General features: G+C 43.5%; 1 protein-coding gene across 1 annotated transcript in view; it reads left to right on the top strand.

Annotated features, from left to right (window-relative positions):
• The window catches only part of Rftn1 (raftlin, lipid raft linker 1), a 195,995-nt gene that overhangs the window by 106,327 nt on the left and 63,874 nt on the right, over nucleotides 1–25,794 (top strand). Inside the window, exon 4 of the mRNA XM_027923158.2 lies at nucleotides 1,589–1,697. Coding sequence (XP_027778959.2) covers nucleotides 1,589–1,697 — 109 coding nt within the window. The remainder of the gene's footprint in view (nucleotides 1–1,588; nucleotides 1,698–25,794) is intronic.

Below are 25,794 nucleotides of genomic sequence, written 5' to 3'. Positions count from 1 at the left end.
CAGAAAGGATACATTAGAAGGAAAAATTTTTAAAAATATGCTATTGAAGTTTGCTTACCGAGCCACAGTTGCACACCTGCGGAAAAGCAAATCCTCTTTCATTTTTTTCGTTTTTAAATTTCATGTAAATCATACCCAGATGGTTAATGGTAGCATAAATTGCTTTTAATGCTACATAAGAATCTTGGAAATTCATTTAAAAAAAATTGTAAAAATCTACATTCAGAAACTGGTGAGATGTCTGTGTCTCAGAAGTGCAGTGTGAAGAATTGTCTGACCAGGAGTGGCAGGGGCCCCTTTTCTGTGGAGCGGGGGTGGCTGGGAAGCCCCTGCTCACTCCTCTACCAGGGCAGAGTGGTTGTGTATGTGGTGTGAGCCCTGTACTGGGAGCCCAGAGCCCTGGTCTCCAGCCTTCTGGGGGACAGGGTGTGTCCTGTTGATCTCTAACTGCCCCTCTTTGTTTTGTGGTTGGGCCAGTGGAATCCCCTTCAATTTCCCACAACTGTGTGGTTTCCAGGAGCTCCCCAGACCCACCCTGTTGGTGTCATTTAGAAGCCTGAGAAGGGATGACTCTGAAGAGTGAGGCTCACCTCGGTGACCGCTTGCTGCTGGTTCTCCTGAATGGCGTACAGGATTGAGCTGTGAGCTGTACATGTCTCCGTGGTGGGGATGCATGGAGGGGCCCTGTGTGCAGAGATGGCAGGGCATGCTGGCAAGCCTCTCCCCAGACCAAAAGCCTTTATTTCACACCACCCTTCACAGTCAGTTGTCCCAGAATATCTACCTTGAGTTGCCTCATGGTCTTTCTTTGAAGCATTTTTTAATTTTGAGAGATGTTGCCAGATTGCCCTCTGTAGGGGTTGAACCTTTTCAAAGTCTTTTTAAAATTAATTTTCCAAGTGATATATGATTATGTTCTCTTAATTAAAAAATGTAGAAATTTATGACTAAAGTGTCTTTGAATTGGCACCCCATCCCACCCTAAACCCTAGGTCCTAACTAGATCCTCCCCATGCCTGGAGGTAACTGCTGTTATTGGCTTGGAGTGTGTCTTACTAGGTCTTTTCCTGTGCCCTGGAAGATAGAATCCAATGGGTCATATGTTCCTGGAGTGTCTGTGTGTTGCTTACTGTATAAGCCATACTATACTGAACCTACCATTCTCTAGTGAGGTTTTCCATGTCTTGGAGGTCGTCTTATGTCATAGAACTGTATATATTCTTTGAGTTGTGGACCATAAATTATTTTTTAGCTATTTTCTGGGGAAAAAAAGGCAGGGGGGCTTTATTAAACATTCAGTGGTTTCTTTCTTGGCTGGTGGGGAGGATACAGGAGACTGAACTTGGGGGAACTTGACCACTGAGCCACATCCCCAGCCCTATTGTTTGTATTTTATTTAGAGACAGGGTCTCACTGAGTCGTTAGTGCTTTGCTTTTATCGAGGCTGGCTTTGAACTCACAATCCTCCTGCCTCAGCCTCCTGAATTGCTGGGATTATGGGCGTGTGCACCTAGCCCAGTGATTTAAAACAAACAAAAAATTATATCCTGCAGCATCTTAGTCTTTGTGTGTGTATTTCTCTTTTCAGATCTCAGAAGACTGATCTTCACAATGAAGGTTACATCTTGGAATTAGATTGCTGTTCCTCCTTAGACCACTTGACAGACCAAAAAATCATCCCAGAGTTCATTAAGAAGGTGAGTGCTGTGGGCAGGACTCAGTCCCTCAGGTTCACAGAGCATCTGCCTGAGTGACCAGTCAGGCGAGCAGGTTTGGGGATGATCAGACAGACACACTCCAGAGGCCTTGGGGGGAGCTGCTACCTAGACTCCTGACCAGTGCTCCTAGGGAGCTTCTGTTCCCACACATGGCTCAGGCTGTAGTTGACTCTGGAAAGGTGGCCGCCCCCTCCATCCCAGGCTGTCAGCACCCTGGGTCGTGTCTTTTAGGGCTAGAATGTTGCTAACAGCATCAGACCTGCAGGCCCACTGTTGGGTCTTTGTCTCAAACCTTCAAGGTGGTGCGAGTTCCCAGATCCCATGTCTCCTCCAATTTTTGTTGCCACCAGCTCAAAAATTGAGCTAGTATGGGGATATGCCAGACTTCATGGCCACTGACCTGTAGTTACATCAGGGAGAATTCCCTGCTAGAGGCAGGGAATTCTCATCCGCCCAGCAGTGTGTCTAGTTTTGAGCTTGTCTTTATGCCATATGAGATTCTGTGCCTAATTGCAGGGTCCACTTGAGTTTCTGTACAACATTTACTGCAGAAAGAATGTCCTTGCCCAAAACCGGGCTGAGAATTTTTTAGTGTTTATCCTTCGTTACCCAGTCTTCCAAAGTACAGCTGTGAGTCACTTAATGATGGGTATGTGTTTGAGAACTGCGTCACTGGGAGATTTCTCACTGTGCAAACATCATGGAGTGTGCTTACACTAACCTGCGTGGTGCAGGTCTGAAACTCGACAGGGCCTCTTAAAAACCATGGAGCATGAGTCTGCTGCAGGCATCACATGGCACACATTTTACAGTAAACTTTTAATTTTATCTAAGTAAATGAGGTACACTATAAAATAAAGATAAAATATGGTTTGTTAAATGAACCACTAACATAGTCATTTATTATCCATTTTATGTACTGTTTGTATTTATGTGATTTACTTCTACAGGACTGATAGTGCAGTAGGTTTATTTATACCAGCACCGGCACAAACATGGGAGTGTGTGGTTCTGTGATGTTAGGGTGGCTATGGCATCAGTAGGCAATGGGAGTTTTTCCATTATCATCTTCTGGTACCACAGTGATATATGTAGTCTATCACTGACCAAAATGTCCATGACTATAATTGACAATTCAGTGCCCTGTACAGGTAGATGTTGTTTGTTTGAGGCCCAATCAGCCAATTAGTGAATTCATTAATAGCATTGGCTTTGAATTTTGGGCCAGGATTTAGAGAACAAACTAATAGCTGTGGTGCTTCCTTGGCATTGTCTTAGTGGGCAGACAGACCCTGCTGATGAGCATTGCCAGGAGGGAAGCAGCTGGGCTGAGGAGCAAGTGGATGCCAGGTCAAGTGTGGACCAGACATCTGGACAGTGCCTCAAGCTGAGGTGGGAGGATGAGGCAGAGTCCATGGGGCAGCAGCTATGCTGGGGCAGGCTGGGGCGCCTCCAAGCAAGGCCTGACACAGGGTGAGTAGAATCAAAAGATCAGAAGTGGAGCTGGGGTTGTGACTCAGTGGTAGAATTTTGCTTAGCTCATGTGAGGCACTGGGTTTAACCCTCAGCACCACAGAAATAAAAAAGGTATTGTGATCACCTACAATTAAAAAATTTTTTTAAAAGATTAATTTAAAAGTATCACAAGGGCCACTATAAAAACAGAGGTGATTGGGACTAGCAAGAGAGCGCTGGCACTTGGCTGTTTTTAAAAAACAACAAAAAGTGGGAAGTCATTGTGAGGAGTTTTGCAAATGAAATAGTTAAAGGATATTTGTTTTCTTCCTGACCTCTCAACATCTATTGAGTATTCACTGTCCCCCCCCCCCCCCAGGGCCTTGGTAATAACCACTCCTACGGATAAAAGCTAAGACCTGTAGATCAGGAATCAGATGATGTCTTAGGTCAGAATTTCTGGTACTTCTACTAAGATGATGATAGAACTCAGATGATGATTTGGGAATGGGGGGGGGGATGTAGGTTTTGTTTACATATGCCTAAGTTTGAGAACACACACGTTTTCCTGACTCACGTAGATGTTGTATAAATAGGGCCATCCTTTTTGGATTGCTGCAATTACTGTTCCCTAGTCAACTTGGGTGCGGGCTCCTGGAGCAGGAAATCGCTTGATGGTCTGAAGGCTGAGGAGACATAATTTTGAAAATGGGTGTTATAATTAAGGATGCGATGCTTGGAATATATGAGGAATGTCTGGATAAGATAAGGACCTGAGGCTCTCTCTATTTTATCAAATATGCTCTTGGAAAACAAGTGATATTGTGCCTTGATCTCAACCAAACCAGACCATCACAGGACTGACCATTGCATTGTACCTGTATGGGTGTTAAAGAATCCATAGTCTAATTTATGGGCCACTTGGATGCCATGTTCCTCTTATACTGGAGTAGAGATGGACATCTTTCCAACAGAAGATAGCCACGAAGTTATGGGTTTTATGCCCTGGGGGACATTAGCCAGTCTTATGGTTTGGATATATGGTATCCTGCAAAAGCTCATGTGGCAGAGCAGCAATGTTCAGAGGCCAAGTGATTAGGTTGTGAGAGCTATGACCTAATCAGTGGGTTAATCCATTTGATGGATTAATAATTTGAATGGATTACTGGGTGGTAACTATAGGCAGGTGGGGGTGTGGCTGGAGGAAGTGGGTCACTGGGGGTGTGCTCTCGGGGATCATATTTTGTGCCTGCCTCCTAGCGTTCTCTCTGCTTCCTGGCTGCCCTGAGCTGAGTAGCTTTCTTCTTCCATGCCCTTCCACTATGATGTTTTGCCTTATCTTGGACCCAGAGCAATGGAATTGGTCAACCATGAACTGAGACTTTTGAAACCATGAACCCAAAATAAACTTTTTTCTCCTCGAAGTTGTTTTTGACAGGTATTTTGGTCAGTGACCAACAAAAATAGCTTTTGTTGAGATTTTTATCCCAGAATCTTTTTTTACATTCATTAGTGTGCATGGGTGTACATACCAGTATCCGAAGACTTTAGTTAATTTGTTCAATAAATGATTGACACCTGCTCATTCTGTACTTGTATAAGAATTCTGTTTTTAACATTTGGAAATGGTATGTTTTAGAGCTCACCGTGACACTCTGCTACTGTTGTACCCTTGGCTTCCATATAAAAATTATTGGATTGGGTCAGACTAGACAACTTGCACAGAAGGGCAGCTCTGAGATTTCTGATCTGGAGCTCATCACCAGATGTGTATCCCTGAGTCTCTTGCCTCTCAACAGAAGGGTGATTTATGATCTTTGCTTCCTTGGAGGAGCCAGCTCTGTTGAGGTCACCCCATCATTTACCCCCACCCTGTCTGGATAAGATCTGGGCTTGGAAGGATTCATCATCTCTGGCTGTCAATCTGGGCTTTAGATTCTGGGCCAGTGGCCTTGACAACTCAAGAAGATGGACAAAATGATGTGACTGGGTGTGTTTCCCTCTGCTCTTCTTTTCTGTCTTTGGACACAATTTCTAGAGAGAACACCACCTCTGTGTGCAAAGAGCAGAGGAAATCTAAGTGCTCCTCTCCAGGGCCTGCAGCTATTCCAGTGATGGCAGAATTTTGTGTGTAAATTTTCCTGTCATTACACAGGTAGAAGAACACAGGTGCTTCCTGAGAAGTAGACTGAAAGCCATTTGTTCTTTCTTGTAAATATTTAATGAATAGCTTAGGCCCTGTTTACATATGTATGGTGACACTTGTTAATTGCCATTCAGTTAGGCCAGATGAAGCTGTGTCGCTGGCTGCTACAGCTTGCGGTCATTGCTTTTTACATGGGTCATTATTTTGTGTGAAATAATGGCTCCCGTTCCAGTGACAAGTACATTTGTCTTAGGATGAGATGGTAATTAACTCATTGTACCACCATGCAGGATAAGCTCATATTCTTCTCTGCCCACTAGAATTAAACCCATTAGATTTTTTTTCTTCTTAAGAACAATGTCCTGATATTTTTTTTTTGCACCAAATGTTTTAAATTGGCCAGAACCTTTGACTATAGAACATGAATAGAAAGGGGGAGAGGAGATTTCATTATTTCTCATAATTAGGAAAAATGGTCATTTGTATTTGTGTCGTGTAAAATTAGCTGGAGATGTCACAGTTCACAGCTCCTCTCCATCATGGTCTTTTCATGGAGCGTGAAGTTGTGTTAAGGTGACTCCTTTTCCTTTGTAGTCATGAGGTCTCTGGGTTTGGCTGGTCAGATGAGATCCGGGTTACTGTGTTTTGTTTATCCCGCTGTGTTTCAGCTAGCCGGCCTTTATGGAAATTATTTATTATGGACCACAGAACATTTAAAACACAGGGTTATGACAGACTTGGGGAGAATGTTTTCCAAGCCCCAGAGCTTGGGTGCTCAAGGGATGAAGACTTGAGAGGCTATGGAAAGCGATAGTGTCCCCAGAATTCCTCTGAGATGAGGACTTGGCCCTTGTCCCCCAAGGTACATCTGGAGGCTGCCTTGTGTGGCTGGTAGGTCTGTGGGAGCCTGCTGGGACTTCCTACTCTTCGGGGATCCCAGAGGATCATCAAGAAGACTGATAGAGTGAGGAGTCTGTGTGTTTATTCCAGTGACAGGACAGTCTTTAGAGCTTCTTGGGACAGTGCATGTATGTTTGGAAGGCACTTTAGTTTTCAGATTCATTCATACATTTTCTCACTTGGGCTTCACAATAATTCTAGTCAAGAAGCCAGGGTGGCAGTGATATCTTCTTTCTAGACACAAAGAAACTAAGCTAGGAGGGGACGAGGGCTCTGCCCAGGGGCTAGGACTGATAACTGATGGAGCCTGGATCTATCCCCTCCCTTGGACAGGCCTCAGTGGGCAGAAGAGGGACTTGGGAGCAGCGGGAAGGTTGTTTGGCCAGGTAGGCTGGGGAAGTTTGGGGAAAGGCATGGGGTGAGGGATGGATGCTTCAAGGGGCTGAGGGGGAGGCTCATGGTGCCATCCTGGTGTGGACAGGAGCATGAAGGAAGGCCTGGGGTTAAGAGTGAGCCAGGTCTTTTTGGTATTGAGTGCTCAAAGGGTAAAGGGAGTCTGTCCTATCGGGGTTCTTTTGATTGTCTGGAAAGGCCCCACTCGGCTGAGCTCAAGTGAGTCAGATGGAATTTACCATGAGGATGCAGGAAATGACATAGAGTCCCAGGACAGTAATACAGGAGACTTAAATATGGACCAGCATTTTTTGTTTTGGGGGTGTTTTTTTTTATGTGTCAGTAGAGCGGAACCTAAGGGGAAAGCACTTTGCATGCATTATACCCATGGCCCTTATCACACTCCTAGGAAGTCTTATCCTCATTTGACAGATAAAGAAACTGAGGCACAGATCCATTCTACCCAAAATTGTAACTGTGAACAACAGGTCTGGGATTTGAACCCAGCCTTTCGGACTCTGAGACCACACTCATGGTCATTTGGCTATTCCACCTCCCCTGCATCGTATGTCCCTCTTGGGGCAAAGAGTGATGCTTTCTGAGCCTGAATGTGAGGTTGAGCATGACAGGCAGGTGGGTAACCTGTGTCTGGTGCACAGCTGGGGCTCTGGGCCTGGGTGTCCATGTTCTCTGGATGGAAGTTGCCTCATCCCACTCTTGTCCAAGCAGGACTTGGGCTTGTGCTTTCAGGCCCTCAGCATCGGGCTGTGTTCCCGGGAGTCACTTCCTTATATGGTAGAACCCATGACCCAAATGATCTACTTAGGAACTAGGTGTGTCTTACGCTGAGACTTTTCGGGGAAACCAAGGCCCATCCCTGCCTTGTCTGGTGCCTGGGGAACACGTGCTCAGAAGCTTGGTGGCCTGGACTAAACAAGATGCATTGCCCTTCAGACACCCAAATGCTGCTGTTGCTGCCCCAGCCTGCACACACAACCCAATTTCTAAAATCTCAATGGTTCCTCTTAATGCAACATAATCTCCAGGATTATAAAACCTTATCCACAGTATATGAATGACTCCTTATTTACTCTCTGGTTGATTATTGAGTATTCAGAGCCTTGTTTCTATAAGTGCAGTGCACAGTCTTAATTTTAATTAGCATAAGACGTTGGTTCAGAATGAACCTTGTTACAAAGGCTTTCCTGTCTTTACTGTACCTCCATCAACTCCCAAACCAAGAGAATGGTGGTGTTTAAAATAGAAATCTGGTGAGAGTTGGGAGAAAGTGAAAAAGAGGTGGGATATTTGCTGAATCCTGGAAATGAGGGTATTCTGAGTGTGTTAGAAAGCCAGAGGCTGGCAGAGGTCTTGCTGGGTGGGGGAGTCTTATTCACTGTTGTGTCTCCAGAACTAAATCAAAGTTTATCAAGTCAGTGGATAAATTAAGAAGAATTTTGAGGAAAAATCATGAAGACTTTGTATCACACAAGGGAGGAGAGGAGCCTAAGAGGATTTGGGGACACTGAGATACAAGGTGGGATCACCTATGAGGATGGGCATGAGCCTTTTGCAGGTAGAAAGGTGGTAAGATTGGTGATGGACATGTCAAGGGATCAGTGAGACCCTGGAGGGAACATTCCAGAGATTGTTGTGGCTTTGGGGATAGAACTTAGGAGGAGGCTAGGATTGGAAATGCAGTTGCAAACTCAGGAGGCCCACAGGAGCCAGGCAGGTGAAGACAATGAGGAAACGTGAGGATGTGTTGTCTGGACGGCATGAGCCCGTCCCAAGGGGTAGCCACTCCTGGGCAACACAGCTCATTGTCACCTGGTGGAAATATATAGCCAGCATTATGAGATTTCTTGTTTGATTGGTTTTGTTTGGCTTTGTTTTCAAGAAGTTGATGGTGTTTATCTTCTTGTTGGGAAGTCTCTTGGTTTTTTTAATGTGAGCCCATAGATCAATTTTAGAAATACTGCAAGATCTAGACCAGAATTTTTCAAACTGTCTGCAGTAAAGGAACAGGTTTTTTTTTTCCCCCCAGTACGTTACAAAGCAATATTTTTGTGTCACTCGGAGGAGAAAAAGAACTTTCACAAAGTAGGAGGGGAAATGGAAGAGCGGGATGTTGCGGAATCCGAGGGAAGAGCTTGCCTCAAGAAACCAGAGCTGGGTGTGGTGGTGCACAACTCTAATCCCACTGACTTGGGAGGACTGCAAATTTAAGGCCCACCTGGACAACTTGGTGAGACCCTGTCTCAAAAATAAAAAGGGCTAGGGTTGTAGCACAGAGATAGAGAGTGCTCCTGGGTTTAATCCCCAGTACAAACAGAACCAGATAACAGTTTTTAAATTGGGAAAACACTCAAGTCAGAAGGACCTATTAGACTTGGGTGTTACCCCAAACCTTAGTCTTGCAAGAGTGATTGTTGTGGGTGGGGGGGTCACCCTCAGGAGCTGCCCTGCCAGAGTTTAGGAGTAACTATATAGAGTTAATCTATATAGTTGGCCTGGACTAAGCAAGATGCATTGCCCTTCAGACACCCAAATGCTGCTATTGCTGCCCCAGCCTGCATACACAATCCAATTTCTAAAATCTCAATGGTTCCTCTTAATGCAACATAATCCCCAGGATTATAAAACCTTGTCCACAGTGTATGAATGACTCCTCATTTACTTTCTGGATGAGTATTGAGTATTCAGAGCCTCATTTCTATATGTGCAGTGCACAGTCTTAATTTCAAATAGCATAAGACGTTGGTTCAGAGTGAACATTGTTACAAAGGCTTTCCTGTCTTTACTGTACCCCCATCAACCCCCAAACCAAGAGAATGATGATGTTTAAAACAGAAATCTGAGAGTGGTGAGAGAGAGTGGTGGCTGCAACAGGTCCAGGTAGAAGGAAATCATGTTTTAAGGTAAGAGATTTGAGCCCTTTTAAAGCTAGAAATTCTAGAAGTGAGGGAAAAGTTAATAAAGTCAGAGATGATAAAAGATGGAGACTGGCCAGGGTGGGATGAGATTGCAGAGGGGGCATCTGCTGTGCACTTGGGAATGGACACCCCTTCCTTTGTGTGGCAGGGAGGAGGTAGGAGGAAGGTTACAGGCTTCGATTTTCATGGTGGGGGAGATGATGGAAGAACTACTACCCGGAGGCCTCCTTTTTCTTATAAGGTTCCTCTCCCCAGCCCTAGCGTTTCTTGATCCTCTGACCTCCTGCTATTTTTATTGTCCTGTGATCTTTCTTTTCTGTCCAGAGAGATTAGCTGAAGTCAGCTTGAGCCTACAGGGAGGCAGAAGGTCATGAGCTTGGATCAGTCACTCCCTAGAAAAGGGGATATGTTCTTGCATTTCATTTATTCCTCCTTTGCATGAACCCAAGACCCGTACCACTGGGTTAGAGCTCATTCTTGTTTCTCTGAAAGGATCTTGCGAGGCCTGTACTGTGGCAGTATGGACATGCCTTAGCCAGTATGGGTCCTGTCCTGGTCCCATGAAGCTTACAGTCTAGTGGAGAACAGAAACGTGGAGTGGAGAGTCATGCGACAGATGTTATAATGGCAGGTTGGAGGGCGCCCTGGAGTAGAGTGGGCAGGGACCCTGCGCAGGCTGGCAGTGGGAGTCAGGGACAGTCACTGAAGTGTCTGCACCCAGATCAGAGAGGCATAGGTTGTGAGGACTGGAATAGCTTGGACAAAGGCCAAGTGGTGGGAGGGAGAGCCATCTGTTTTAGGACAGAAAGGGATTTCTGTTCCTTGACCACAGAGAATGGAGTGTTGAGTGACATGGGATGAGGCTGGAGAGTTACCCAAGGTTCCCAATGCAGAAGTTCTCAGTCCAGGTTAAGGATTTGGGTCTTTGTCCTAAGTGTGGTGGAAGGAAACCATTGGAGAAGGATTCCAGTGACCCAGTGACATTTTGGAAAGATCAGAACAGCTGTGGGTAGTTCCCGGATTGCTGCAGGAGGGCATGTTGTTAGCTCCTTGGTGGAGTAGCTCTTTATGGACTGTTGAGATTGCAGCTTAGCTCAGGTGGTGGAGATGCGCAGGGGTGGGTAGATTTGAAGCGTGGTCTGGGAAATGGGAGCATGGTTGCAAGGGAGGGGACTGGGCTGATGAACTTGTACAGGAGGATGTGGGGGTAGGGAGGGTGCTTTGCTGAGATAGGATGAGTGTGAAACTGTCCAGGACAGGGGTCTGGGCTGGAGACAATGGCTGAAGGGTAGTGGTTGAAACTGTGGTCATGGATGAACTCACCCAGGAAGGAAGAGAGCTTAGGATTGAGCCTGGGGAATTCCAGCATTTACTGTGGGGCAGAAAAAGCAGACAAAGTACACTCAAGAGGCAGGAGGGAGAAGTGAGGGGTGATGTCAAGGGAGGAAGGGCTAGAGCAGGGGGGAATTGCCACTGCCGTCAGTGCCCAAGGGCTGACAGGCAGAAACGGCCATCACTGGAGGGCCACTAAGTCACCAGCAATCCCTGCGGAAGCTGTTTGGGTGGCTTCACCCCTCCCAGTACATATATTTTCAAAGCCTGATTGAGAATATCTCTGGGTTCCAGTAAAAATCCACTGCCCTTGGCCCCCTGGAACTCATGTGTTCCTGTGTTATCTGAGGGTAGTTCTGAAGTTTTGTCTTAAATTTAAAAAAAAAAAAAATAGTATCCATTGGTTTTGGGATTATCTTCATTGTTCTCCTTAATGTAATTGTTTATTAAGCAATTGAATTTTAATAGCTCACCAGGGGATTAGAATTTGCTTGTGTAAAATATGACCATTTTATGTAACTTTTAGCATTCAGAGCGTGTGTCACATGAAATAATAACAATGAAAGAACTTGTAGTTAAATCAGGAAAAAAAAATAACTTGAGATCCCTTATGGTGGCATAAAACAGAGTGGTGGCCTATTGTCTCTGTGGGCAGCCTGTGGCTGTCAGGCCTGTGTGCCTGTGTGGTCTCTACAGAGCAATTGCCCCAAATCCAGGGAAACAGATTAGTCTAGAGGCTCATTAGAGGTGAAGCTGAAGGTCCCTAAGGGAGATGGCAGCTATGTGAATGCTGTCACCTGGCTGTAACACTCTGTCATCTCCGGGGGATTTGCCACCTCTTGGGGAGGGCTCTACCATCTCCACTGTCAGGAGGAGGTTGGTGTTGAGACTCCCACAACTTGGCTGAGACCTGGCCATGGGAGCCCTGAAAGTGAGAGACAAAGGCTGCTTCTCTGGCACATGGTGGCGGTGGCCCCGGGTAGCTGATTACCTGCTTCTTACAATCATGAGATGGGTCCAAAGTAGCCTGGTGAAGGACATGCTGGAGTAGCCACTAGGTTTTGGCTCCTGCTGTTTACCATAGATAGTATATTCCTTTTTGATAATGAAACCTAAAGGGTTGAAGATTTGGAGTTCTTTCTCCTAAGCCATGGGCTCTCGATGTTAGCCCTCTCTGGGATGCTTCTCCATGAGTTCCCATAGTCCACTATGTCTGGGAAGCATATACATCATAAACCTTCTTGGAGGGTCTTTTAGAAGCTCTCATGAGGCCCCTTAGAAAAGTCAAGATTCAAAAAGTCAAAGCCTGCAATGAGAAACCTGCTTACTTAACCTCAGGATTTCTTAAGTACAGCTTGAGATCTTTCCCCTTGTTTCTTCTCCCTGCCAAACTGCTATTTATATCATGGAGCATACTTTGGAAAATATATTAAATAAATGAGGAATCTGTTGGCCACTTATCATCCATGGGTAATTACAGGTCGTCACCAGTGTTCAGGGTCAGTCTCCTCTCCTCTTTGTTCATTTATTTTTCAAAGTTAAGGTATCCGGCTGATGTTTTAGTATATATACAGTGAAATAGTTACTATAGTTAAGCAACTTAATATGCCCATCATTTTTTACCCTTATTTTTGTGGTAAGAGCATATAAAAACTCTTAGCAAATTTTCAGTATGCAATATAATATTATAACCATAGTGCTTATTTTGTATCTTAGATCTCTTCTTAGATCTCTAGACTTGTTCATCCCGTGAACCTGTGAACCTGTAACTTTATCCGACAGCTCCCATTTTCTCCCTGCTTCCCACTCGTACTAACCAACCACAGTTTTTTTTCCTTTTCTGTGAATTTGGCCTTTTTTTTAAAATTCCACATATAAGTGAGATCATACAGTACTGTATTTTCCTCTTGCGTCTGGCGTATTTCACTTAGCATAATATCCTCCAGATTCAACCATGTTGTCACAAATGGCAGGCTCTCCTTTTTAAAACAATGAGTAAATATTCTAATTAACAACCCCCCCCCCACACACACACACAGTCTTCCATCTATTCATCTATCAGCAGGTCTCCTCTCTTTTTAAAAGTGAGTTACTAGAAAAAAATGCATAAAGTAAATAAGTAAATGAACAAAATGAGTTACTGTATTGGGGATGGGGTTTGGTGCTAGAAAGCTTCCCTAACATGGGTGAAGCTCTGAGCTCCATCTCCAACCCAACTCTGGCTCCTCCAACTGTGTAGAATCCCCATAGGCTCAGATGAGTCAAGTACTTTATTGTGTTTTCTTGATTCACTAAAACAAGTCTTTCTGGCCCAGATACTTGGGGGGTAACTGTGTTTTCTCATCCTTACCCAAACCTCTAACGGAGGGAAGATTTGGAGCAGGGCAATCAAAAGCTCTCTCTTCTGTCACCCTAGAACAGCGAGTGCTCGGCACCTCTGTCATTCTTTAATAACAGACAGAGTGAGTTTCTAACACATAGTCAGCAAAAATTGGGTCAATTGAATTTGTTGACAGCTGTGGGATCATAGATAGCATTTGCTGTGCTATCTGGGTCAGTCCCAGCTAATCTGACCATTCCTCTTAAAAGACATGCTGATTTCTTGGCCTCCTCTTTCCCGGCCCCAGCCTCTGCTTTCTCATTTTGCTCCCCATCCCTGGACTTCTCCTGTCATAGCTGTTGGAGATATTCAAATAGATCAGCTTTTTCAGCTTTGATTTCTCATTTTTAAAAATCTCTCCCCTAAGGCCTCTGATCAAAAGTAGCATTTTCTTTTTAAACTGCTCTAATAGAAATCCAACATGAACCACCTAAATATATATATTTTAAATTTTCTAATAGCCATAGTATAAAAGCAATAAAGAGTGAAATTTTCTTAATATATTTAACATAACCTTGTGCATCTTTTCCAACATGTAATGAGATCTATTCTCTTTTTTAAAACATTCTTCAAAACCTGCTGTCCCTTGTATTACATCTCAGTTCAAATTTAAAATTTTCAATAAAATGAAATACCCTACAAAATAAAATTGTGTTTAAAAGAAAAATGCTCTATGCTGCTTCAGTTTTAAACTTAAAATTAATTAAAATTAAATGGTATAAAAATTTCACTCCTCAGTCTTACTAGCCACACTGTAAGTACTTATTAGCCATATCTGTCTACTGTTCTATAGAATTCATTTATTTAAACAGTTTTTAGTTTTCTAAGTTGAGATGACACAAAACATTTGTGACTGAGCCTTGTCAGCCCCAGGGGAAGGTGGAGCCCAGAATGTTATATGGCATGTGTGCCCAAATGTAAGGTAACACAAGAGAATCTCCCTTTTTCCTGTTGGGGGGAAAAAATCCAAAACATGATTTGGGGCCAGCTTTAACATAATAACCTTTTAGGAGTACATTTGAAATAATTACATTTCTGCTTCTAATATTAATAATGTAGTTATACATGTGTTTTAAATTGCATGCATTTGAAAATAGTATTCCCCACCCTGCATGCTTACATTTCATGGAACAGTTGTATTCCATGCTTTTTCCCATGCATCTTTGCCTTCGATGACCCCCTCATCCACAGAGTGACTTTTTGGGGGAGGGGGGTGGTCATCAAATATATTTCAAGTTCATCCTATATACTGTCATCCAAATTGTTTGAGATTCAGCACTTTTATCATTTGTGAATGATGCATTGCTGGAAACTCTATCCTAAGTTACAAGTCTCATTCAACATGAGGATAGGTGTTTTTCCTCATGCAACTCGGAGATAAATGAGAAATCTCCATAATGGGACCACTTTTGCTTTCAACAAAGAAAAACCTCTTTTTATTGGAGATAATATACATACAGGAGGGTGCATAAATCACAAGTATACAACTCTGCACAAAATTATATGCCTGAGCACCAACACCCAGGTCAGAAGGAAGAACAAGACCACCAGCTGGAACCTTCTGGGGCCACTCCTCCCAAAGGCACCCTTATTCCTAGAAGCAGAGGACACGACCCAGACTGTTTATGTAAGTGGACCTTTAGCTCAGCACTGGACTGGTTTCACCATGTCACGGTTGGTATGTTCCCATTCGTTTGTGTATAGAATCCCAGCACTGCTTTTTAAAGGCCCTCTTGAAGATTGCCTACCATAGCACCATAAATGTTGTTTTATGCTGCAGGAATTATTTTAAATATTTATTAAACATTAAAAATATCAAGTTCATCAGATTATTTCCATAAATGTCCCAAACTTACTTTGATTAATGTATTCTTTTCCCCAGTAAATGTTTGTTGTCCTTTTTAAAGTGACTTGAGAGTCCTTGTGTTGTGAGGATCTGTAAAGGTGTGAATTTACACAGCATTCCCTCTTTAAAGAAAAGTGGTGCTTGAGGTGAAAAGCTAGCAATCTCCATGTCATGCCCAGGCTGTGTGGTATCCGAGTACCTTGGGACTGTGTGTCCTTTCCCAGCTCACTGTGAATTGGAGCATCCTGTTGGAGTTGCCAAATATGGGTCTCACTCTTGGCAGGAGAGTGATTTTTATGGCTTTCTTTCTCCAGATATCTGCTTGGAACCTGTTTATCAAATTTTTGCTCAAGGTCACCTTGCCCCCTCATTTGTAAAAACAGCACCTTACCCCCTACCTCTCTCCACTGTAATATTTGATTCCTTTTAACTTCTTCATTTTCCTTTAATTTATAGTTCTTGTCACCTCTGGAGATGCTCTTTGTACTTATTGTTTCTTGGTTTTTCTTTTTGTGTTAAGAACACCCTTGATCGCGTAGAAGGTGCTCAATGAGTAGCTGTGGGACGAAGGAGGAAGAGGCCATGTGTCTCCAGGTCTGACAGGCCATCAGAATTGCACAGGACCTTGTCCCTGAAAGGCAACCCCTTGAGGATAAAGTAGATAAAGGGTGGAGACATTCATAGCCCCCTCCCACACACACACACACCCATAACTTGCAGTAGCTTTTTTTTCCTGTGGTTGAAACTTGAGTGAGCCCTCCTGGAAGTGAGGGTTAGATGTCGCCTGTTTCTGCTTCATACTCCTCAGCAGACAGGTTGACAAATGTGGAATCTGCTGTTATCACTAGGGGGAAAAAGTGGTGTTTGTGTGTGTGTACACTTTTTATGAAGATGGAGCATGTTTTGAGCGCTAATTATGCACTGCCAGGGAACACATGTGGGAGCCGCTGGGTTTACAGCGCCGTTGAACTCCCCCTCCCACAATCTGCGTGTCAAGAGGTGCTGAGCACCCCCCTCCGTGAAGCCTCCTGTCTGCCCTGGTTGTCTGGGATCCAGCACAGATAATGAGAGTGGGAGTTTGGACTAACCTCGAGGCATGTGGAGGGCAGGGTGTCTCCTCGGAGGAGCGCAGTTGATCCTGGCAGCCAACTCGGCTGCCTGCGGTATCTTCCCCTGACACTGGGAACTTTCACTTGGAGTGCTCCTGATGCTGTGCAGTCTTTCCTGAGGGTTTTGGGAGCAGGATTACAATCCATGTAAGGTTTTACCCTTTTTTTGCCTTTGGGAGAACTTCTCGTCAAAGAGCTCCATCCCCTTAGGATCCCAGTGAGCAGTGTTGAAGGTGGCCGCGGGGCCTGGGGGAGGGAGAGAAGGCACTTGGACACCAGACACTCTGTTACTGAAACTGACTTGCCTCTTCCAGGAGAAATCTGGAACTTTAAAAGCTCCATTCCAGAATTTTCTTCTGATTCCAGTAAAGGAAACTCACCATCAAATAACATAGGCAGTCATTGAGGCGGAGCTCTCACTTTTCTCTAATTTTGGGTTTCTCTGTGCTGGGAAACCTTTGGCCTAGAATCTCGTAATCCCTAAGCTTGCTGATAACGCTAATAGTCTCTGACACTATGATCAATTGGCTTTTAAATGATTTCCCCCTCATTATCAAAGAGCCTTATCTAATTCGTTCAGGATTAAGATGGTGGCAAGCTGAGGCTTAGTGTATGTGCTCTCCTTTGGCTTTGCTGGCACCTTTTAGTATATTCCCTCTGGTCTTCATCCAGTACAGCAATGCTGGTTGGTTGGTGAGTAACTTTTGTCTCTTTCTTAACTAATTAATATAATTGGAGCTCAATATAAGGACTGCTATTTTTACAAAGATTTTTTTTGTTTTGTTTTTTGTTTTTAGGTTAGAAACAAACATTGCTTTCTGATGCTCCCTTACAACACATCTGACATGAGAAAACTCTAAACTTTAAATGATTCCTTTCTTGGATCACTTTTGTCTCAGTCATCTCTTTCATTGTCGTGACCAAAAGACCTGATGAGAACAATTAAAAGAGGAAAAGTTTATTTTGGCTTTTGATTTCAGAGGTCTTGGTCCATAGATGGTCAATTACATTGCTCTGGGTCCAAAGTGAGGCAGAACATCATGGTGGGAGGGTGTGGTGGAGGGAAGCAGCTCAGGATATGGTAACAGAGCAAGATATGGAAGCAGAGCAAGAACTCTGTTCACCAGGGACAAAATATATATCCCAAAGCACCCCCATCAACTTAGCTCCTCTGGCCATACCCTACCCACCTATAGCTACCACCTAGTTAATGTACTGAAAGACAAGACTCTCATAATGCAATCATTTCTCCTCTATATTTTCTTGCATTGTCTCACATATGAGCTTTCAGGGGACACCTCATATCTAAACCATAAAATCTTTTGGCTGAAGTGTTTAAAACAATGGAAAATGGGACAGATTACCATTAGGAGGTTGATGCTATAATATGTAGATATAACCCAAGATATGTATGTTGATAAAAAGCCCAAGTATTTGAATAATAAATTATTAATATTTGACTAAACAATAACAGAAAACAGAATTAAACCAAGGTTTCCCATCTCATTACTTCTCTCATTCTACATCTTCCATCGGTTAGCCCAATGCATCTCTCCTAGGTTGGAAAGGTACCTGACGGAGAAGGGAGATAGGGATGTTATCGATTTAGATGATCACGGTATTGTTGGTAGAAGTTATGGAGTTATTGGGCTGAAAGCAGTTAAATTTTTTAAAAGGTTGTGATATAGAGGATCAGGGAGTAGATGTCAGAAGAACAAAATGCCTGAAGAGATAGGAAATTTTAAAAGAAAACGTTTAAATATATTCCTGGTGGAAATGTTTTTTTGATGGAACTATTCATCATTCAGTTGGTGTAGATAGTTTATTTTCAATGACTTCTCATTTTGAATGAGCTGCAGTTGCTTCTCTAACTTCTGAGCCACTCCCCAGGGGGTGAGGGAAGCTTCTCTTTATGATGCCTACAGAACAACACAGATGGAATTTTTCCTAAGCTTCAAGCACAATATCTCTGTGACCCTTTCAGACTCTAGTTGTGCCTGGAACATGGGCATCACTCTGTCACTCTTGAATAGTAAAACATCATCACTAATTCATGCTCTGCACATTTGTAACTTGTGATAAACAAGAACTGAGCCTAAGTTTGCCTACAGGTTTGCTAAGCAGATTAATAATGTAAGCCACGTTGCAGGGACATTGTTTATTTACCTAGCAGTACCTGCTCATTCCAGCAATTTGGATGCAGCATCACAAACTGAGAGGCTAATTACAAACTGCTCTTACCTCTTCATTAAAGCAAGTCCTGGAAGGCCCACTTCTTGGGAGCTTTTGTGTTTGTTTACATTTCTGCATATTTGAAGGTGCTGCTAGCTGCAACATTTATAGGGAATTGTGGATTTTACACTTTAACAAATCACTGCAGTTTGGTATTGCCTGTGGGTATGAATTAGTGTTTTTGTATTTCTGGAGAGTCTATTGCTGTGTAACAAACCATCCCAAAATCTGTTGGTTTGAAACAACAGCAGTCATTTATTTTGTTAAAAAGTTTGCAATTTGGGTGGGACTGGGCAGAAATAATAATCTCTACTCCACATGGTACCAAATGGGTGGCCTGTTGGTGATTGGAGGATCCACTTTCAAGATGGCGCCCCATATGGCTAAATGGTTGTTACTGGCCATGGGCCTCTCCTCCACCTGCTTGGGTGTCCTCAGAACATGATGGCTGGGTTCTCTAAGAGCAGTATCCCAAGAGAACAAAGTTGAAGCTCATGGGATTTTTATGACCAGCCCTCAAAAGTCATATAGTATCCTTTCTCACCTTTTATCATAAAGATCCATACCTGTTCAAGTAGAGGGAACATAGACTCTACCTCTTGGTGGGGGCATGGCAAGGTTCTTGCATGACCATGTGAGATGAGGGGTATTGTCATGGCCATCTTTGGAAAATGCAGTCAAATACATGATTTTAGATGCTCAGTGTTCATTTTCAGTTCATTCTTCTAGGAGAGAACTTTGAGAATATAAAATTTAAAAAAAAAAGAGGCAAGAAATCAGAATAAAGCATTATTGCTAATTCATGCTATGCACATTTGTAACTTGTGATAAACAAGAACTGAGCAGAGTATGAAATGTAAGGGTTATTGAGTACTGAAAATAGTTTTTAACTCTATATTTCTCAAAATTCTCCCCTTCCCCCCTTCCAGAACATATTGTTACTCAAAGGGATCACATATCTTCGTGAGTTCTGAAACTCAAATCATTTCCATCTTCCAGAAAAACCATCCCAGGGTTCTCCAGGGTATTTACAAAAGAACAATAAAACATTCATTTCTTTAGCACGTTGTAATGAAAACCATCCCCAAGTACTTAGTTTAACTGCTTTGTTTACCACGGGAGTTTCAGATGCCATTAGGACCTTGTTATATTTTTGTTGGTCTGGAGTCATGGGAATAGAACAAGGTTTTTAAATCAAGGGTTAAAACTAGGATAGCAACGTTCGACCACACTATCTCAACATTTTGTTAAAGTGCCTTTCATTAATGTTTTGGAAGCCTATGTAAATCAGGGAGTGGTGGGGGGGCAGAGTCGGAATACTGGATGTTAAAGCAACATGGTGTGAAGGGAAACATCTGTTCCTGGTTAAATTCTTTAAAACTTATGTTCTTTTGCCTTAATCATTTAACTGTGGTGCTGAGATTTGAGTTCCATGAGGACTCTAAAGCTGACTTTCCAGAACATTCCCAGGAGTTCTAATAAGCCCTTGAGATTCTGAGCCCCACACTTGTAATTCCAGGGTCACTGGTATTACCAAAGTGTAAACTTGGGTTGTCAACTCAGCAGCTGTAGGGTTGATTGGTTGGGGAGGGCTGGGTTTTTTTTTTTCCCCTAAGGAAATACATTGCCTGGTCTTGGGTAGTCTGGTTTTGAGGCATTTTTTACCTTGATGAGAAGTATTAATGTTAACAGATTTGTATTGCTGCCTCTTTTCTTTGTCCTGAGAGGAAGATTGACTTGATTTGTTAAGAGACAGAAGGGCTGCAAATAATCACACTTTAATGGTGATGCTTTCTGAAATGTACCCCTGGACCTACAACTCCCTTAATTTCTCTAGGCCTCAGTTTTCTTTGCCCTTAAGATTGTAGGAAGAGAAACGATGTGCAGGTTTTCAGAACCTCAGATGAATGTAATTTTAAAACGTGATTGGCCTCCGATGGATAGTTCCTGTAATTGTAGACTGAAAAACGTATCCATTTGGGGGTGGCCCCAGATGCTTAAAATATAATGGATATGCTTGTAATCCCAGCAGCTTGGAAGGCTAAAGCAGGAGGATTGCAAGTTCAAGACCAGCCTCAGCAATTTAGCAAGGCCGTGAGACCCTGTCTCAAAATATTAAAAAAAAAAAAAAAGCCTTGGGATGTGGCTCAGTGGTTAAAAGCCTCTGGGTTCAATTCCTGGTACCAAAAACAAAAACAGAAAACAAAGTCTATTCATTCCTTAAATAAATGTTCTTTGCCTACATCCTAAGTACCAGGAATAGTTCCAGGTGCTAGGGACATAGCACAGAATGAAACAGACAAGGTCCCTGTCCTTTTGGGACCCTCAAGAAATAAGTCACTGGAAGACTGAGGGAAGCAGCATCCCAAATAGGGATCTGCACAGGCTGCAGCCCCTGCTGGTTTTAAGTGGGGGGGAAGTCTTGTGAAAGTGGCAAGGAGTAAAGAGGCATAGCCTCAGAGGTGGGCAAGCCCCAGCCCAATGGGGAATGGGGGACGTGAGGGGAGTATTGGGTGCTGTAGGCTAGGGGCAGAAGCTGGGACTCTATTAGAGTTTGAAACAAGCCACACTGATAAACCCCTTCCAGAGACCAGCCTAGCTGCCGAGAGGACTGTCAGCAAGCAAAACCAGCAGAGGGGTGGCAGCAGGGCCAGGCCGAGCATTTTCATGGGGAGGGAATCTCAACCTTTTGGTGCATCCAAGAGAGGATGGTGGCAAGGACTGAAAGGGCCTGAGGAGTTCAGCAGTGTGGTCCAGGGGATGGCAGGAAGTGGGGGTGAGTCAGTGAGGTAGGGTGCAGGGCAGGAAGCTTACTTCCTGCTGCTTGGTTCCCCCCACCCCACTTTTTTTTTTTTTTTTTAAGATGGCTTGAATTTTACTGTGTGCTAGATGGGAAGAGCCAGTAGAAAGGGAGAGGTTGAGGCTATAACAGAGAAGTGGAATCAGGTCCTCCAATTGGGCAAAGAATGTGACCTCCATGGCTCAGGTTTTGCCTTGGCCAGACCCCATTGATGTGGGGGCAGAGAGAGGAGTGCTGTGCTTAGAGGTGGCAAGAACAGGTCATGGGGCCTGAGGTTCTCAGCATCTGGCCTGATTTCATCTTGGGTCATTTCTGGAAAATAGAGGAGTGGAAATGGGGCTGAAGAGCAGGGAGAGGGGCTCTGAGAGAGCTGGGTAGGAATGAGTGGAGAAATTATAGGCCAGTCTGGCTGGATGAATGACCTTGAGCCTTCCTTGCAGCCCAGGTGAACTGCTGTGGATTGACATCTGTGGGATAGGCCAGGTAGAGAGCCGAGGATGTCAGAGCAGGACCTTGTTGGAAGAAGTAGATCGAGTGCTGGTCAGAGAAGGATAAGAAAGAGTAGATGACTGCTCTTTCTCATCTTTCAAGCAGCTTTCTGGGTCTTCCCTGCTGGGGTTTAACTAGGTAACAGTGTGCTTGGACAGTCTCAGTTCATGCTGTTCATGCCATTCATCCTAGCATAATTATTAATTGCTACACTTTTTGCTTTAAAAAGACCTTTGAGTCCAGTGATGTGTCACATTTTAGTCAACAGACTACTGTCTCTCCTTTGGATCACCTTCTGCTTCTCACATTCTTTCCTATAGAAAAAAAAAAAAAATCTCTTACGACCTCTCCCAGGGACTCCGAAGTGACTGTAGGGCCCCCAACTAATCTTTGCTTCCTGTCCCCTTTCCTCTCTTACCAACCCCAGCCTCCATCCATACTGCATCCTGGTGGGAAGATTAATTTTCCTTAGTCCAGTCTGATTATGTCACTGCTGCTCAAAAACCATGGTAGTATCTTTTATGGTTTGATATTGGGTGTCCCCCAACAGCTCCTGTGTGAGACAATGCAAGAAGGATTGGAGATGAAAGGATTGATCTATGAGAGTCTAAACCGAATCCTCTGATAGGGATTAACTGAGTGGTAACTGTAGGCAGTAGGATGTGGCTGGAGGAGTTGGGTCAATGGGGCATGTCTTTGGGAGTATATATTTGTACCTGTTGGGACCAGAGTGCTCTCTCTGCTTCCTGGTGCCATCTTTCCTCTGGCACAGTCTTCGGCCATGATGTTCTGCCTCATCTCTTACCTAGAGCATTGGAGCCAGCTGTCTGTGGACTGAGATCTCTGAAACTATGAGCAACAATTAAACTTTTCCTCCTCTAAAATTGTTCTTGTCAGGCCTTTTGGTCAGAGCAGTGAAAAAGCTGACTAACACATCTCATTGGATAAAAAGTCCAGACTGAATATTCAAGACTCTTAAGATCTCGCCCTGGTATTTGACAGTATATATTAGAGTAAAGGATATGTTGTAATGAATGCAAATGCTAAGCATCGTGACAGACGGTAATGTGAGCTCTGTAGCCAGACTACCTGGCTACTTGCCCTTTACTGGGTATATGACCTTGGGCAAATTGCCCAGCCTCTCTGTGCCTCAGTTTTCTAATCAGTAACATGGGGGTTAAAAAGGAAAACCTACTATTATTATTATTATTATAAGAACTGAATAACTTAATCCATGTAAAGTCTTTGAAACGGTGTTGGGCACACAGTAAGCTCTCAGTAAACATTAACTCTTGGGATTACGGATTTCAGTGCAGGCCCACGGAATGTTGGCTCTTCCTTAGAGAATTTCTGATATTTTCTCACCTTTTTGCTTCTGCTAGCTTTAGACTTTATGGGGATTCTTTCCCCAATCCATTTCTGCACTCACAGATTCCACCCGAGGTATGGTTATTTTACCAGCCATGGATGGAGGCAGCCTCAAAACTAACAAGCTGAAGTCTGGCACGCATTCTTGACTCCTGTGGAAAGCTGATGAAAGTCTCTTTAAGTGCTTTGCTAACAAAATGTTTTGAGGGAATGTTTGTTCCGTTTTTTTTTCCCCCCTGTGGGTATGCACTAGAATTTAATAGAAGCCCGAGGGGCTTATATCTCTGGCGTAGGTGGCAGATTCTCCTGCCAACTCTTACCCTCAGTGCTCCTACCTGGGGGATGTGGTTCTTTTGGGCTGAGGTCTTTATTTAGCTCCATTGTTCTGGTCTAAGGACAGGAAATGACACAAAGCTAAATTCTGCAGAGGGTTGTACCTTGAGGGAGATTAGGATTTGCTGAGCCAATGAAAATTAGCCAGAGGTGACTCCTGTGGGCTCTAGCATATTGGCTCTGCATGGTGCCCCTCCTGGTCTGGCTGTCCATCTATCAGGGCAACTTCCTCTGTGGAGTGGAATAGTTGGAGATTGGATGGTCATTCCAGAAAGTAATGAACAATAGTGAACAGCCTGAGGGAGGTATGCAGAGGTATCCTTTGTGAAGTAGATAAAGGCCAGATCTATGCAGTTGAATAATCTAAGGCACTGATAAACTGTTTTGATCATAATATATCAACATTGTTTTAATGGATATAAAGTTGCTTATTATATTAGTCAGGGCTCTCTAGAGGCACAGAATCAACAGGAAATATAACTATAAAAAGGGGACTTATTACTTTGGCTCACACAACCAGAAGCTGGATAGTCCACAATAGCTGTCTGCAGGCTGGGGAGCCGGAAGAACCAGTAGCTACACAGTCCAAGAGGCTGGAACCTCAGAACAAGAGGGATCAACGGTGTTACCCTAGTCTGAGACCAAAGGCTTCTGGGGATCACTGGCAGAGTCCAATATCCTCCAAGGATCACAGCAGCAAACAAGAACCTGTTCAAGAAGAATCGAGCTTGAATCTGCTGCTGCATCCTTGTTCTTCCAACTGTTATTCCATCCAAGCCATCATCCTATTAGCCCAGTGCTGCCCACACTTAGGGAGGGTCTCTGTTTCAGTTGGCTATCCCACATGCCAATTATTCCTAGACACACCCTCATTTGACACTCCCATAATCCTCTTAATTCTTAACATTTCTTAATCCAATCAAGTTGACAGTTCAGATTGACCATCATACTTACCTAGTTTTTGTTTTTTGGGGTGGGTACTTGGGATTGGGTACATTTTGGGGTATTATTTTTGGGGATACTCAGGGGTACTACCACTGAACCACATCCCCAGTCCTATTTTATATTTAGAGACAGGGTCTCACCGAGTTGCTTAGTGCCTCACTGTTGCTAAGGTTGGCTTTGAATTTGAGATCCTCCTGCCTCAGCCTCCAGAGCTGCTGGGATTACAGGCATGTGCCACCATGCATGGCTGCTTACTTAGTTTGTTTGCTGTAAATATCAGTTGCCTGATGTGACATTTGCCTGATATTTTCATCATTTTAGTATTTGTATGTCATGAGCAATTTCAAATTTTACTTTGTATCAGATGATGTATATACATGAGAGATAGTTAAGTATTTTGTCTGTCCTGAAATAATTCTTCATCTGAGAGCTTCTTTGTTCCTACAGTAGGGCTGTATGATTTCCTTGTGAAACACCTTACACCCTGGTCAGAGCTGATTGGCCCAGAAATGGATACCTGATATAAGCTAAACCAATCAGAGTCCTTCCCTGGGATCTTTTACTATGGGTAACCAGGAAATTAGACTTCTTCTCTCTAGTTGCTAAGCTGTTAGTAAAAAACTTAGATGTTGGCGATGGTCCTGTTTTCTGCTATGTACAGGAAAATGGTCCTAGATAAGAAAGAAAGATGCCAACAAAGAGATAAGGGTAAAACTTGGAGAAAGTGTCCTTATGACAATTGGGAATGCACATTCAGGTCTTCCTGAATCCACCTCTGGCCTTGTCTTGCTGGCCACCTGTTCCTCATAGGAAGGCCTTTCCTTCTTCAACTCCCTTTGTTAATTTTCATTTTGACTTTTAACATGAGGTTGGGTCTTCCGGTAGGTTGGCTTGGGGGAGGCACTAAAAGCTAATTGATGATATTTGGGTAATAGTAGTTCAACAACACTCACTCAGTCCTATTGCCTTCAAACCCCCATGTATTCCATTTTCCATGAGTTGTGAAATTAAAGGCCAATTGAAGTGAAAAAAATGAGTCAACTAACAGAGATAATGCAGATACTTAAAACTCCTTTTGTCAGAAATGTCTATTCTGAACAGAGCTACCAAAGGACAAATCCATTTTATAGATCCACTAGAACTCTAGTGTCTACTTTTGTTTTTTAGGGGGATTTTAATTTTGGTGTTCTTACAGCATTTTTCAATCTTTCTACCAAATCACCCTTCATAGCAGAGGAGGAGAATAAAAGGATGCCTTGTCTCTCCTACCCCAGCCCTGCTAGGGATCTGAGGACAGGCAGAGGACCTTGAAACTGAGTATAAATATTTGAGAAAAATGGAACAAGTTAACTCTTCAAAGTCTGAATTACCTCTTGAGTTAAATCAAATCATGAAATCCAAGATGGCAGAAA

This window comes from Marmota flaviventris, chromosome 1 (assembly GCF_047511675.1).
Source record: "Marmota flaviventris isolate mMarFla1 chromosome 1, mMarFla1.hap1, whole genome shotgun sequence".
Taxonomy (NCBI): Eukaryota; Metazoa; Chordata; class Mammalia; order Rodentia; family Sciuridae; genus Marmota; species Marmota flaviventris.
The sequence above is the reverse complement of the archived record's forward strand: the minus strand, read 5'-3'. Positions and strand labels throughout refer to the sequence as shown.